This window comes from Gymnogyps californianus, chromosome 5 (assembly GCF_018139145.2).
Source record: "Gymnogyps californianus isolate 813 chromosome 5, ASM1813914v2, whole genome shotgun sequence".
Classification (NCBI taxonomy): Eukaryota; Metazoa; Chordata; class Aves; order Accipitriformes; family Cathartidae; genus Gymnogyps; species Gymnogyps californianus.
Window position 1 is genome coordinate 43,025,403 of NC_059475.1, and position 15,332 is coordinate 43,040,734.

The 15,332-nt window shown below is 40.2% G+C and overlaps 1 protein-coding gene across 2 annotated transcripts; it reads left to right on the forward strand.

The window, feature by feature from the left end:
- Positions 1-938: 938 nt before the first annotated feature.
- Positions 939-14,681, forward strand: PSMA6 (proteasome 20S subunit alpha 6). 2 transcript variants are annotated; one of them, XM_050897709.1, is made up of 7 exons: positions 939-1,085; positions 5,289-5,383; positions 6,137-6,218; positions 7,086-7,241; positions 9,198-9,376; positions 11,574-11,668; positions 13,374-14,681. In XM_050897709.1, the coding sequence occupies exons 1-7, from the start codon at positions 1,010-1,012 to the stop codon at positions 13,429-13,431; spliced, it is 741 nt and encodes a 246-aa protein (XP_050753666.1). In that variant the 5' UTR covers positions 939-1,009; the 3' UTR covers positions 13,432-14,681. The 2 variants fall into 2 exon arrangements, with proteins under 2 accessions (XP_050753666.1, XP_050753667.1); XM_050897710.1 differs by lacking the exon at positions 939-1,085 and adding an exon at positions 1,571-1,639.
- Positions 14,682-15,332: the final 651 nt, after the last annotated feature.

The following is a 15,332-nucleotide window of genomic DNA, read 5'->3' on the forward strand; positions in this document are numbered from 1 at the left end:
GTAATCTGCTATTTCAACAAAGAGCAAGCTCATCTAATAATAATTGTTTAAAACAGAGGTGTGAATACCAAAACACAGCTTTTCCAACTCTTCTCATGACCGACTTTACAAAAAAGCCTTCCCACAAAGAGCAGGGGAAATCCAAGATGCTGAAAGACAAAAAGAACACATATTCATGAGTTTAAATTTGGGGAATTTCCCTTTGTACTGGACACCGATAAAAAGTTAGTCTTTTAAACATCACATTATAATGCAGCTGCAGCAACAATTACTCGTTATGAGTATCTTAATCATCTTTTTTGAGGTTAGTATATTTCTTTAAAATTATACTCATTGAGGAGAACACGTGGAAATATTTTGTTTAGAAAATTCAGAGGGGTTTTGTTTTCCTGGCTGTCTGTACAGCTCACGATGATACTTTTCTCGTTTTCCGGTATTTCCGTGCGTATTCTCTAATGCATGGCGAACATGTTTGAGGTTTTCCATGAATCAGAAATCATTTGATCAGCCTGACAGTTCGCAGCTTCCCAACTTCGTCCCCCCCCGCCGCGGGCCCGACTGCCTGCCCCTCGGCTTCCACCCGCCTTTTCCACGCAGCCGAAGGGGGCGGGCTGTCAGCCCCACTGGCTAAACGCGTTACAGCTGCCGTGCTGCAATGGTCTGCATTTTGCTCACGACGTGTGGTGACATGTCGCGACATGACGGCTCGCACCTGCGCACGCGCCGCGGCTCCGCCGGCAGGGCCCCTCAGCCGCCCTGGTGCGCATGCTCGGCAGAGGGGCGGCGGACGCGGGCGGGAGACGCGCGGGTGGGGGGGGAAGAAGTGCTGCCGTCCTCGGGCATGCGCAGCAACGGAGGTGGAGCGTGACGGTGCGCGAGCGGCGTGTGTTTCGGCGCCTGCGCGGCGCGCGTAACCCGGAAGTGCTCCGGCGGATGCCCTGTCTGCGGTAGCGGTGGGGCCCTGCACGCTGTGAGCCCCTCGGCCGCGCCGCCCCTCCCCGCACCCGCCATGTCCCGAGGCTCCAGCGCCGGCTTCGACCGCCACATCACCATCTTCTCGCCCGAGGGCCGCCTCTACCAAGTCGGTGGGTGTCCGGCCCCGGGGATGCTGCCGCTGAATTGCCCCGTCACGGGCCCGGCCTGCCCACGCCGCCGCCGCTTCCCGCCGAGCGGGGCTGCAGCCGGCTCGGAAAACCTCCGCCGAGCCTGGCTGCCTTTGGGGAGAGGGGGAAACGTGGCGCCTCCCGTGGCTGGGGAGTCTCGGTTCCCGCCCTGCCTGGTCCCACGGTTTGCGGGGAGAAACCTGGTGGGAGCCTGGAGCACCTGTGGTCCCGGTCGTGCCGGCGTGGGGGCCTGGGAAAAGGATCCTCGCATGAGATAAGGAAAACTTAGAGCCAGGGTAGGCCCTCTCGAGTGTCCTCTGCCATGGGGAGGCACCTCCTGTGATTTCCCGGTGTTTTGTTTCAGACGCTTAGAGACCAGACTGACAGTTATCCAGAAACTGTTTATTCCCCCTACAGGGTTTCTTTCAGTTTATCTTGCCAATCTTATGAGCATTGTGTTTTGGAATCTGAGAACTACAATAGCTCTTTGAAATGGGACTTGAACTGCCTCAAATTCTGCATGCCAGAGCAACAAGGTCAGTTTTTGGAGGTGACCCATGCTCTCTCTTGTTACACCTGAATGCCGTGTGTTCTGTACATCATGGCCTGTGAGATAGCAGCAGCCGTCCTTTATTTCCAGGCTTCTTTGAACATCCTGCAATTAAGCTGCAGCCTAGCTTCATCTTCTGTAGGCCACTGAATCTTTTATTAATATTTTTACAATGCACCAGATTCTGCAGAAGGAGCACCATGGCGGTCCTTCTGCAGAATACTCTCTAACAGCACAGTCAACTCACAGTCCGGCAGGACAGTTCCTTTAGAGCGCTCCTGGAGGATCCTCACAACAGGGCCAGATGAATTGTTTTGGCAGCATCGTCCTGATCCCATCTTCCCCTGGAGCTTAGTGGCTGTTCCCCAGTGGCTTCACTGCACGTGCATTGCATGGCATGCCCATACATCCATCTGTCCTCCAGGAGAGGAGGTTGCTGGGACCAGACTGCATGAATGGTCCATGGTAGCCAATAGTTTCTATTGTGTCTGCCCTTGAGTTTTTCTCAGGAAGAAGGCTATGTGGAATAGGTTTCATGGGCAGGCGGCCCAGTCTCGAGCAGTCCTTTCTGCAAGGAGCAACTAGGAAAGTGCCTGTGGGTAGGTGTCTGTACACAGGTAGAAAGTTACTTGTACTAGATACCTGCATACAGGTGCTGTCTTATACACCTGGAGTGTGTATAAGGCTTGTATGCAACTTGTGTAGTAAGCCTACATATGGATGGTAGGGACAGTGCTTCCTCACACAGGATGTCAGTGGCTCTGTGATGGAAGAGTCATGGGCTCCGACCTTCCGTTGCCATTAAAACAGGCTGGTTGGTCTGCATTGCCTTTCTGGCTGTTTCTCTGTTGCAGTACTGCTTGTTGGGAATGGTTTCTGCATCCGGTAGTAGAGAGGAAACGGAGCCTTGGTTTTCTACCTCCTGGGTATATTCAACCATTAGGTTAATGTATGAGAAATGTGCAGTACCTCTGTATCTTTTACTGGTGTCTTAGAAGCAAACATCTGCATGTGTATTTGAGAGCCTCTGCACACACCCTGAAGGTGTCTTAAAGATATTTTAAGTACCTATATGCTATGGGAAGACAAATATGTAGGTGTGCATAGTTAATGTCAAGCAAGTATGAGCTCACTCTACACACAGCCAGGCTGATAACTCAGGCATGGTGCCACACTGCTGTCTCTGTTGGCCAGCATCTGGCCACAGCGTGGGCAGAAAGCTCATGTTTGCTTGCGGTCAAATATCTGAATCTAGCTTTTTTCTTTCTGTCTGTCTGTCTTTCTTTTTGAATCCTGTACATCCTTGTCCCTGTGCTGGATTCAGATTAACTAGGTGCTGTCAAGGATGGGCATGGACACATGTTGCTTTAAGGCTGCCTTAAAACTTGAGGTTTTTCTGGAATTTGGCAGTACCTGAACAGAGATTTCCAGTGCAGTGATATTGGACTGAAATGCCTGTACTTTGCCTTAGATCTGTCTTCCGTTTCCGAAGCTCAAAAAGCTCATGTGCCTTTGAAGTGATCTCATATTAGAAAAGTAACAGTTATTTCGTATATATTTCTCGCTGCTGTGATTAAAATCCCTCAGAGCATCAGTGTTGTCTTGCAACCTATTAGTTCCAGTCTTCAGAGGTGATGTTTCATCTAAACGGAATTTTGGGAGGTGAAGAAAATTATTATGGTCAAATTTTCTGACTGTTGTGATGTATTCAGAGAACAGCAAGGGACTGCTGTTTTCAGAAAGAATGTGTGCGGTACTACTGAAATACTTACATAGCAGAAAACAGACTTAAAATGCCACTAGCAATTTGGATTTGTTATACTGTAAGAGCCACTTCACTTTTTGGCTTGTCTCTTTGAAAACTGAGCAATGCAGATGGTAATAGGAACAGTGTGAGCAGGGACTGCAGTTCAGCAAGCCTGGTTGTCAGTACTTGTGAGCAAAACCAGTTTGTGAGGGCACCTATTCCTGCTCCCACCTAAGCGTCTCAGAATCACAGAACAGTTGAGGTTGAAAGGGACCTCTGGAGGTCATCTGGTCCAAACCCCTGCTCAGGCAGGGCCACCTAGAGCTGCTTGCGCGGGACCGTGTCCAGACAGCTCTTGAACATCTCCGAGGATGGAGACTCCACAGCCTCCCTGGGCAACCGGTGCCAGTGCTCAGTCACCCTCACAGTAAAAAAGTGTTTCCTGATGTTCAGACGGACCCTCCTGTGTTTCAGTTTGTGCCTGTTGCCTCTGGTCCTGTCACTGGGCACCACTAAAAAGAGTCTGGCTCTGTCCGTTTTCTTTACACCCTCCCTTCAGGTATTTGTACACATAAATAAACAAGTGTTGCAGAGCCCTGGCCTAGGGCTTCAAACATGACCAGTTTGCGGGCAGTGCTAGCTCGTGTCTCACTGGGTTCTGTGTTTTGCTGTAGGTTGTGCTTGCTGCAGGCTAGCACTGATCATCCCAGGCAAGGCAAGTGAAGAGGTGAGCGCAGTTGTGCATCTAGCAGAGAGAAAGGGGAAACATTCTTTATGGCATGTTTGGGTAACCAGTAAATGCTCTGATGCCTGAGAGTCATAAATACAGTGCCATAAATACATGGCAATCAGCCCTTCCACAACACTGACTCAGCAGATTGAACATCAAGATCCTGGTATTGCAAGATTTGTTTTTTCATTTTCAGATTATTCCTTTCCTGTTGTGCATTCTCTTCCATAGATCTGAATGCAGCTTTTAAAACAGCTGAATTTCTTGCTCCTGTTATTTTAGAAGATAGTTTTAGCAATTTGCTGCACTGTTAGTTAGACATGTTCTAAATTCCAGTTTCATTCACATAGCTAACAAAAAGTTCATCTACATTTAGCTATTGCCTGAAACTTGCCTCTCCTAACCAGATATTAGGAAGTTTTGAATGTTTATCATATGTTGCCAGATAAACGATTTTTAAAGTTGTTGTTCCTGAGGCTTTTGAAACCGTTAATCAAGGGAAATTTATTTCATGGATCATATCAAGTAAATCTTAATCCATTGTATTCATCTGAATAATGCTGTTTAGTTGGCATGTGCATAGGTTTCATTTTAAAAAGTGAATAAAAGCATTGCAGTGTTTGAACGTCAAGTCAGAAAACATGATAGTAAGGTTAAAACCCATCTTCTGTGCTTGGTCCGTCGTTTCAGTTTTCATCTGTGTCAGTTAAAATCTACAAAAGAAAATTACATCCTTGCAATGGTAATAATGCTGGAAATACAAAGCTTCTGCATGATAAAAAATCTTCTGTAAGGATTTACAATTACTGTAGGTTAAGGTTGGACTGTTTTGGTCAAGTGCAGAACAGCCTTTTTCTGTTCTAAAACAAATTCTGTTACTGTTAAGCATTCTAACTGAACAAAAAGGCAAATTATTAGAAATATTTGAAGGAAGGAGTGGTAGTGGTTTTGTGAAGATAGTCAGTGACTTTAATTCCCATCAGAAAGTTCTTGTGTGCATTGTACTAAAGACCTTAAAGACGCAAAGTGTTGCATAAGTATTAAAGTATTAAAAAGGCCAGAACTTGGTGAGATTTCTGTGTTGGGGGAGGTGTGTCAGAGTTAATTGTTCTAGTATCTCTAACACTGGTTTTTATTAACATTTACATATTTTTCTAGAATATGCTTTTAAGGCCATAAACCAAGGTGGACTTACATCTGTAGCTGTTCGTGGGAAAGATTCTGCAGTAATTGTAACACAGAAGAAAGTACCTGTAAGTAGTCTATTTTTGAGGGCGGGACTGGAAGGAGATGAGAAAAAAGGTGGGCGTGAGACTCTGCAACATTGATATTATATTTATTAGCATTGACATATATTGCTGTTTGAATTAATGTCTTATTATCGTTCTGCTTATGACAAGTTCTAGCTGCGTTTAGTGCTAAATTGTACATTTCTTCACCAAGTACTGTAATACTGGTTTTCTCCGTAGTTGTCGAAGGGATAAAGCTAAAATACAAAGTTGGTCCTGCTGTACTTAAGCATGCATACATTACTCTGGCTTGTAAGGGCTGAGTTGTCCATAATCAGTTTCCTGACTTCTTTAATTCCTACTCAGAAAATGTTATACCAATAGCATGCAGAACAGATTTTCATGAGTGTTTCAGCACAGTGGTGATGTATTGTTGACAAAGGGGGAAAACCCTTGTGTTTGAAGGGCAACATGCAATAAGAGCGCGAGTTTTTATATGTGTGTTCTCAAAATTTCTTTGGAGGGAAAAGGACTTTGATGTTGGCCATGCTCTAGCTGTCATCCTTTTCCAGATACTGCGGGTTTTATCTTCCCTATTCTCCTATTTCTTCCTTCGCATGCCTATAGCAGTAAATAGTGGAGAGCCTGAAAGACAATTTTTAGCTCTTAGTTGATTCTTTTGGGCTCTTCTGTAGATACCAGAGCATCCAGAGTCTGTCTTTTTTTTGTACTTGAAGGACAGTGTTTTCTATTAGATTATTTCTGTTTCCTCTTTAGGACAAGTTACTGGATTCCAACACCGTGACTCATTTATTCAGAATTACTGAAAATATTGGCTGTGTGATGACAGGAATGACAGGTATTTAATCCACGATCTTTTTTCAGTATCTGAAGTGTGTGTTACAAATTTTAAGTCCAAACGCGGATAACTCTAGGTTTGCTTTATTAATCAACTCAGAGTTAGGCCATCACCTCAGTGAATGGCACCTAACCTTTAAAATCACAAGACTTATATACTTTTACATAGTCGTTACGTAAGGTCCGAAGTCTTTACAAATTTCCAGGTGTTTTCAGTTCTTGATTTTTATCATTTATCAAAGTCCATCACAATCCCCTGTCTCAGCGGAATTCTTCTTATGTTTCTCAATTCTTTCTTCGGGTCGTAAGGTCATTTTCTGGGTCAGCATCTTCTAAGCCTTCTTCAGAGAACTTCAACCTTTACAATTCTGAGAAAGACTTTGAGATGTTCTATTAAGTTTTCTATTCTACAAGCAGTTTTCTAGTTACTTAACCTTTATGGTCTTTACAATGTACTTAGTTCTAGTTAATTATCTATTGTTTCATTTCAACTCCTACTCATTAATTTGACTGAGTTTTAATTCAGCCATGGTTGGGGCTATACAGTGGAGTAGGCCGAGCATGCAACTCCAGGCCTATGAGCAGCACAGTGGTTGTTCATAATTACAATGCCTATTCACTATTGACTTTTACCCCCTTTTACAGTGTGTCAGATTTTTTATGTAGTTCGCCAACTTTGCATCACATAAAACAAATAAGTGCTCTAGGAGATTTGTTCCACTCAGTCTGGTTTTGGAGAACTTGTCTAGTTCTGATGTGTATATTTAAAGACAACTTCAAGTTGGGCCTGGAATTTGCATTTTCAAGCAATGGTAGGAATAAATATGGTACATGTTCAGTGAAATTAATATTGGTTCTTTCTGTCTAGCTGACAGCAGATCCCAGGTGCAGAGAGCCCGCTATGAGGCTGCTAACTGGAAGTACAAGTATGGCTATGACATCCCTGTGGATATGCTGTGTAAAAGGATTGCAGATATTTCTCAGGTCTATACGCAAAACGCTGAAATGAGGCCTCTTGGTTGCTGTGAGTATGGTGTATGAAATTAATCTTTTCTATTTCTTGTCTAAGCTTGCAACTTCAAGTGTAAGAAATTCTCACCCATTTTAAAATTGTGTGAGATATGGATGTAACTGAAGGAGTAAGAGGGATGAACAGCCAGATGAGAGAGCAGTGTTGGAAGTCTTGAACTGGAGCCATGATTTTACCATTGACTCAGCATTTGAATTGGAGTAAATGATTTAGCCTCTTTAAAACATGTGATACTATTTCACCTTAGTTTTTGGGGCCTAGTCTGTTTGCACTGCACAGTGATGTCTGAATGGGAGATGCTCTTTCTACCACTGTCTGTGTAAATATCACTGTTAAAACAGACATATGGAGAGTGCAGTTATGCTTGGGCAGATTTTGTGGCTTTTTTATCTGAGTAGTATGTATAGGACAAAAAGCTGCATAATTTTTGCTCTTAACCATGGTATATATAATGTAGAGAAGTGCTTAAAAATATTTCACTTGCAAACATTTCTACACCAGTCTTGTTTTATAACAGCAAATGCAGCTTAAATAAAAAAAATGTATGTAAAGTTGTTTTTCGTAGATATTCCTGGTCATCTGTGTGTTCTGAGGTTGGTTATGACTTGTTTTTTCTCTTATATTTGGCTGTGAGCAAATTATAACCGTACCGTTAGGCTGTCCGGGAACTGAGATAAAAGACTTAATGTTTCCTCAATTACTTTTTCATTAAACATTCTGTCTGGATTTCTTTTTGTTTGCTTGTTTTTTTGTTTGGTTTTTTTTTTTCTTTTAAGGAGAATAGTTTCAGAATTGATGAATCACTTCTTGTAATCATAGTAGGCACTAGCACTTCTCACTAAAAGAGTAACATTCAGAGTTGCACCACAGTTTCCGTGATGGGGCAATTTTCCTATGCTTGTATACTTGTAATGTTCAGGAATGATTGTTTCTTTCTTCCCTTGACATTTCCCATGCCTTGATACTACTGGAAAGTGATTTTTTTTTTTTTTTAAATACGTGAATAAAAATGTATTTTTCTTAACTTTCCTTAACCTTTTTTGAGAAGATGATGGGAAATTTTTTTCTGTTGTAATAATAGCTGCTCAGAAGCTTATCAGCTATAACTACTAGTTAAAAGTTACGCAAGTGTAAAGTGAAAATAATTTAAAACCTTGACCTTGTTCTGTTTGTTGGGTTTTTTTGCAAGTATTGCTTTCGAGTTATTTTTAATATGCATATTGAGACTATACAACTGTAAATCTAGAAGTGTGGGTGAACACAGATGCATTTCAGTGATGTGATCAGTTTGTGTTACTTGAAGTCTATCCAACTTGAAAGCACTTAGCCAAATGGTCTTCAAAGACTCAGTTTTATGTTCTGATATTTCCACATTTCATTTCAGATTTTTTTTATCATTTTTTTTTCTTTTAAGAAAAGAGGAAAAGGGATGTAATGCAGTGCTTTTCAGGATTACAGTCGAGAAATCTAAAGATCTTTTAATATTTCCATTCGTTTCAACATATTTGTAAAGTTGCTTTCTGGTAAAAGGCACATGTTAATAGAACTATTGTTTACACTTTTAAAGTGTCATATAACACACAGGATGTGAACTGTGGCTGGGTTAACTTCGTATCAGGATTAAACTTTCGTGTTTCCTGACTTTGTGGTTCTCTAAGCACTGAGCGTGGCAAAAATGTTTCTATGTTTAATGAGCAGCCTTCTTTGGGAGTGACAGAAATCTGGTTTGCACTAAACTACTGAGTTGCACAGCTGGTAATGAGACGCTGGTAAGAAATGGCAAACTAGAGATAAAGAAGAAATCACAGCTTTAGGTATTGGACTGGTTCCCAAAAATGTACTGCTGTGCATGCACGTTTTTCACAGGAGAGGAGTATCTATTCTATTCTTCAGTTGAGTAAAATTGCTAAAATTGGAGAAAGAAATAAATTAACAAATTTTCTTTTCAAGGTATGATTTTGATTGGTATTGATGAAGAACACGGCCCTCAGGTATACAAGTGTGATCCAGCAGGTTACTATTGTGGATTCAAGGCCACAGCTGCAGGAGTTAAACAGACAGAGTCAACCAGTTTTCTTGAAAAGAAAGTAAAGAAGAAATTTGATTGGACATACGAACAAACAGTAGAGGTAGGCCAGCAGAAGGAAATAAAGATTTGTTAAAGTATTTTTAATGAATATGCTGTATGTAGGCTTGGAATGTAAAGGAACACAGTTAGGCATTTCCTGTTTTCTTACCGTTCTGTATTGCTGCCAGAGCAAGTATAGCTATTCCAACCAGAAAATCTTTTGAAAGTATTTTGCACATGTTTAAATAGTCATCTAATCTGCTTTTTCTGCTTTACGTGAGCTGAAGCAGAATCTATAATTGTAGCTCTCCCACTGTAGCTGGTGGTTGGTTACTACAGTGCTTGATTCTGGGGATACCAGTACTATTTTCTTTTAGTGGCACTTAAAACAATCTTCATGTTAGAAAGCATTTCAAACAGGACAGGGTAGTGCTTGTCTGTCAGGTTAGTAAATATAATACCAGTTGTTATGCCTACTGTGAAAACTGCTGTTCAAGGCCCATTATAAAAATGTATCCTACTTATAAAATAGGTCAATGAACTTACTTTATAAATCATCCTTACTTTTTCACGTACACTGTAGAGATCTGTCTATACAGTCCTCTTCCATGGCCTACCTGTTTCTCCTGCCAGGCCTTGTTCTTCTCTCATAATGTTATGTTTCCTGCATCACAAGATCAGCAGTTGAAATGAGGAATAATAACCTAAGCAACTGACTCCCCATAAGATTAAACAGAGTATTGTATTAAGATCCCTGTGAGTGCTATGCAGATTCAGACCTTCAGCTAAATTACTTCTGAAGTCTACATTACTGTGAAAGTACCATTTAAACAGAAGGTTCTTCAGCATAAACTCATAAGTTTTATATGTATATCTTAACAAGTACTGATTTCCTTAATATGTGGTTTCTTTAAAGAGAAGATCCTGAGAAGGTTAAATAATCATAGCATACTGAAATTGAATGTATCTGAAATTACCTCAGAGATCCTTTTTTATCCTGACTAAATATTTTTCATGTTAAATGTATTTTTCTATCACTGCTTGATTATACTGTGCATGTCTCTTAGCTGAGCGGTTGGAGGTAGGTGAAACAGTCTTTTCATATTCTTGTTTTTAAGTCATAAAACTTCCATGGTTTGGTGCAAATACTTAATTGGTAATTAATCTGCCAGTCAAATCCTGGATGTGCTTCTATACCTTTTTGTTGTCTTTGTAAAAATGCTGAGATTGTGAACGTAGATCTGACACTGTTACTCTAAGTCAGTAGTGACAGGGAGAAGCAAGTCTGTCAAGCAAAAACAAGAATCACGTTTTTGTAATGTTCTTCACACACACACACAGCATTTTTTTTTTTTTTTTTTTTTTTTTAAAGCTTGTGGTGCGTTAGAGGTAATGCTCCAAGGATAAGAATTTGGTTTGGTTTTTTGGTTTGGGTTGGGTTGGTTTTTTTTTTTTAACAACTTGGCAGTCTTCTGATAAGACGTCTATATAGTCTTATAGAATTATTGCAGAATCAATGTATTATCAACATATTGAAAATCGACTTTAGATCTTGTCTGGTGTTCTACACTTCCTAACACATTACTGATCAGAATTAAATGCCAGCATGTCAGAATAACTGATTTGGTAAGCATCTAGCTACATAGCTGTTTTATGGAACTTCTTTTTGTGCTCAATCATCGTTTTAGGAATACATCTTCAGCATTATTATGACCCTACTGCAGGGTTAAGTATAAGTGAGGTTGCAAAGAACACCTTTTAAAACAGGTGATGATTAGGATGGAAAAAAAATAAGTTAAGCCATGATGAAATGCAGTTTTTAAAAACAGCCAGCATAATTTTAATTACCAGAAGAAAAGCCAAAATGGAAGCTATGCGTGACATGTGCTTTGAGTAATCTTGGACTGTAATGATGATATCTGTCTTGTTTGCCACTAATGAAACATGTTCTGTCCTTGGGACCTGGGGTTTTAATCTTTGCATGATAAAAGGTTTTGGTTTTGTTGTGGTTTTTTTCTACTACAAAAATGACACGTCCCTCTGGTTTTTGTAGATTGGGCTTTTTAGGGAGAGGACCGGAGAGGGACTGTATTCTGTAACAAGGGGGAACTATTTGAAACTTTTCAGCTGAGGTTTTGAGGTGGAAGGAAATAACTTAAAACTAGAAGGAAAGGTAGTTGTTAATGCTATGTCTATTAAAAAAAAAAAAAAGCCTTAGTGCTTTCTGTTTAATGATAGGGTTTTTTGTCATCTTTCAGACAGCAATAACATGCCTGTCTACTGTACTATCCATTGATTTCAAACCTTCAGAAATAGAAGTTGGTGTAGTTACAGTGGAAAATCCTAAATTCAGGTAAGTGATCAGTGTTAATAAAACTTGGTGTGTTTCTCTGGTTATGTGCAATTAGTTTTAACTTCCTGGGTAATGGTAAATCGAAAAAAAGAGATAAATGTCAGAAGTTGAAGTTTTGGAGTTTTTTTTTTTAACTTGTAACTCTTCAAAATGTGTAGGGGTAAAAGACATTGTTTAAAAAAAATAACAACACAGTTCTAAAATGTTTGACATGGTTAAGGGATCCAGTAGAGAAAAGTGTTATCTTTTATTTCTTAAAAGGGTATTGCTTTATGTGATGATTAAAACGTAGTTACATCTGTTCTAGATGATTTTTCATGCTTAAAAGAATAAAGATTTTTCTTTGTACTAGTATCTGGAGTCCACTTCCAAATCATAGTCATGACAACTAACACAACAAAGTCTGGTTTAGATTAAGAAAAATTTTGCAAGTTCCTTAATTTTTTTTAAACCTTTTCTAAATGGGGTCTTTAAATGACTCTTGCTCATCTTGTAATTGTAGCAGTTTCTAACATCTCCAGTATATAGTTAATAGATTATGAATTTCTATGATTTGAAATATTCTATTTAAATTTGACAAGATTAAAAGATACTGGATTTAAAAATCACTGCAGTGATTTGGAACTAGCTGAATTTTTACATTCCGAGTACACTGCATTCCCACCTAGCAGGAAAGCAAGACACCTGCAATTTCCTCCCTCCCCCATTATTGCCTGAATCTGAGTGCAGCGCACGGTGTGCAACAAGGTTACTTGGTCAATCTATTGAGACAACACCTGGAAATCTTCCTGCTGAGGGCTGTACCTCACATCAGATACAGTGTACTTGACAGCCTTCTCACACCACAACGTATAGCTGCAGACGTGTGCATCAAATGTGGGAGAATAAGTTTTGGGGCTTTTTTGTTAATGCAAAAGGACCCTCTAGGTATGTCTTACCTAAAATTTAGGTAAGTCTGGCTTGCTGCAGAGGAGTTCAGTTATTTCTGCCTTAGTCTTTCGTTGCTTTTTTTTATTAAAAAAAACAACAAAAAAAGAGGAACAGCTAAATGGGGAAGAAAAGTCCTCTGCTGCTTTAGTCTACCTACTGGGTAGGTGGGGATTGGAGAGAGGCTTCAGACCTTTGGGTCCTACAGGTGCAGTCTTTTGAGTGCTTCCTAATGTGTTTAAAGTTGACACGGTGATGATGGGTGGTTTTGCATTTGCTGGTGTGTGTTTAGGACAACAGAATAGCATAGCATTTTTGAGAAAGCATGCAGGAGCTGCATTACCCCTTTTCTACTGCTGCTCAAGGGTCAAGTGCTAGCTTTCTGCCAGACTTCATTTACTGGTCTTATGTCCTTTTCAGAAAGGATGGATAACAAGCAGAGGGAAAAGGCTATGAAAACCTGTGTCCCCCTTGGAGTAATCATACTAATTACCATACCCATTCTTCTCACCAGGTCCCAGCTTGCAAATATATTACTCATGAGGAATTACCTGTTCTTTTTCTACCATTTGTTACCTCTTTGCTCTCTAGTGCCTTTGATTCTTCCTTTACTTTTTCAAAAAGAATTGGAATGTCAGCCTGTGGCCCTGGCAGCGGGGCTTTAAAGGACTGAAAGATGCATTGTATAAAACTTATTTGTGTAGATATTAGGTTGTAATATTGGAGCTTAAGGGGAAGAATCATTTAAGCTATTTAAGATTTCTTTTTGTTCTTTCAGGATCCTTACAGAAGCAGAGATTGATGTGCACCTTGTAGCTTTGGCAGAGAGAGACTAATTAGCGTTCCCATTTCCATTGTCTGTGCTTCTGGCCAGGATATTTGGTGAAAAGGAAACACTTATTAATGGCTTTAGATTATGGGTGGAAAACAATGTTCGCTATATGATGTATTTTACTCTGTACAAATAAAACAGAGGTTTTTGAAATACTTGGTGTCTCCTTTTAATGTAATTTTTTAAACTTTCAGTTCTATGAAATTCTCATCAAAATGCTTGATGACTTTGTTTCTGTGATGATTGCTTGCCTTTTAGTTGTATTTTAAGAGAAAATTTATACTCCGCGCTGTATTTTTCATCTGAGCTATTTGGCTCCTAATGTAAAGTTTTATATCAGATTATGTGGTGTGTGTGTCTTGAGATAATTCTTACGTTTACATGCGTTCTCTTCTTGCCATGATGTTGAAAGGCTTACAGCATTACTGGTTTAACTGTGGGGAAATTAAGGTGGTGTTAATATTTGCTCAGGTTCGTATGAGGATATACGACTAAGTTGAAGGAAAAAACTTGAGCTGCGATTCCCAGTGCATTCCTTTAAACTGATTTATTTGGGCTGCAGGTAGTGCATTTAACAGACATCTGCTATAGTTAAACAGCTCTGAAGCTAACATTTGTTTAGGGGAACAGACTCTATATGCAGTGTACTTTGGGATTTTGGCTGTTTGTCACCTACCTGGTTTTGAGGCTTTGGGCAGTGCCAGAAACAATGTTGGGGCTGGATGGGGCCAATAGACAAAGTCCATCAACAAGAATGTCTCTGGGAAGCAATTCCCCTTGCTCTTTCAAAGGTTCTGGGTTAGGAGAAAAGAGAAGACTGCAAAAGCTTGAGTGTGAAGAAAAATGCATTTTTGTTTTGCTGCAATTGAAGAGGTTTCAGCCTCAGCAGCAAAAAGGGAGATGATGAAGTTGTGAGGGAGGAGACACTGAGCAGAAAGGGAAGATTACCAGGCATTTTTAGCTGTTGGGCAGACATGAGAGTCATCTTGGAAGAATGCCAAGCTAATACGACTTAGCTCCTTACTTTCATTCCTCTGCTGTGCTATTCCTATATTGGCTTTAACCCAAAATTCTCTTTGATTTTTTTTTTTTGAGACCTTTGGGGAAGGCCTCATAAGTCATCAGAAACTGGGATTGCTTAATTTTTTTCTTTTTGCTTTACAGTTAAAGCCCCTTGAATGTGTATTTTTCAAGTTCATTGTAGTAAAGGAGATGCAATTCTGTGTTTGGTGGTTTTAATAAAAGATAATGCTAACCTTATGTGATAACTGAGTTGAGGAGATTCAAATGTACTGCGAATTGTTGACTTTACAAAGCTTCCTGAATTTCCATGAGTGCCTCCAAATTTCAGCTTCCCTCATGTCAGATAGTGTAGTACGGATGATAAGATGAAGCCACCCTTGCTTCTGGTTTTGGGTTGGTTATCTGAGAATTCTGTGTGGTTTTGTGCAACAATTGGCAGAACAAACACTAATGGCACATTTGGAAAGGTCTGTGTTGTTCCAAGTGACAGCTGAGTTTCTGAAACTTCCTAGGACCTTTCTTCCTCATACTCCAGTTGTATAACAACCTGGAATTTGAGTAGACTTAAGTCATCATTTACTCTGCCATAAAATATAATCCACGGATACTTTGTTCTTGATCAGCTTTAATTATGTATATAAAACTTCACTAGTGACTTCTTGAACAAAACAAATTAAAAGGAAGATGACAATTGGGGAGCCATATGACTAGAGCACATTTGCATAGTATTTAGTACTAAAACTCCCTGCAACACCTTTAATTCTAAATTTTGGAGCTTGTATGTGATTGTATAACTCAAGTGGTGGTTCTGAGAGCAATGGGTGTTTGTTCATATCTTATGCTTTTGCAATACAGAACATCCCATCTTGTGCTCAGAGATGA

What these genes read in the sequence shown, in the direction of transcription:
- PSMA6 (XM_050897709.1), top strand. Translation starts at nt 1,010, where the DNA reads ATGTCCCGAGGCTCCAGCGCCGGCTTCGACCGCCACATCACCATCTTC. An exon ending in AATGAGGCCTCTTGGTTGCT is followed by an intron (nt 7,242 to 9,197) that starts GTGAGTATGGTG and finishes TTTCTTTTCAAG; the next exon opens with GTATGATTTTGATTGGTATT. An exon ending in GTGGAAAATCCTAAATTCAG is followed by an intron (nt 11,669 to 13,373) that starts GTAAGTGATCAG and finishes TTGTTCTTTCAG; the next exon opens with GATCCTTACAGAAGCAGAGA.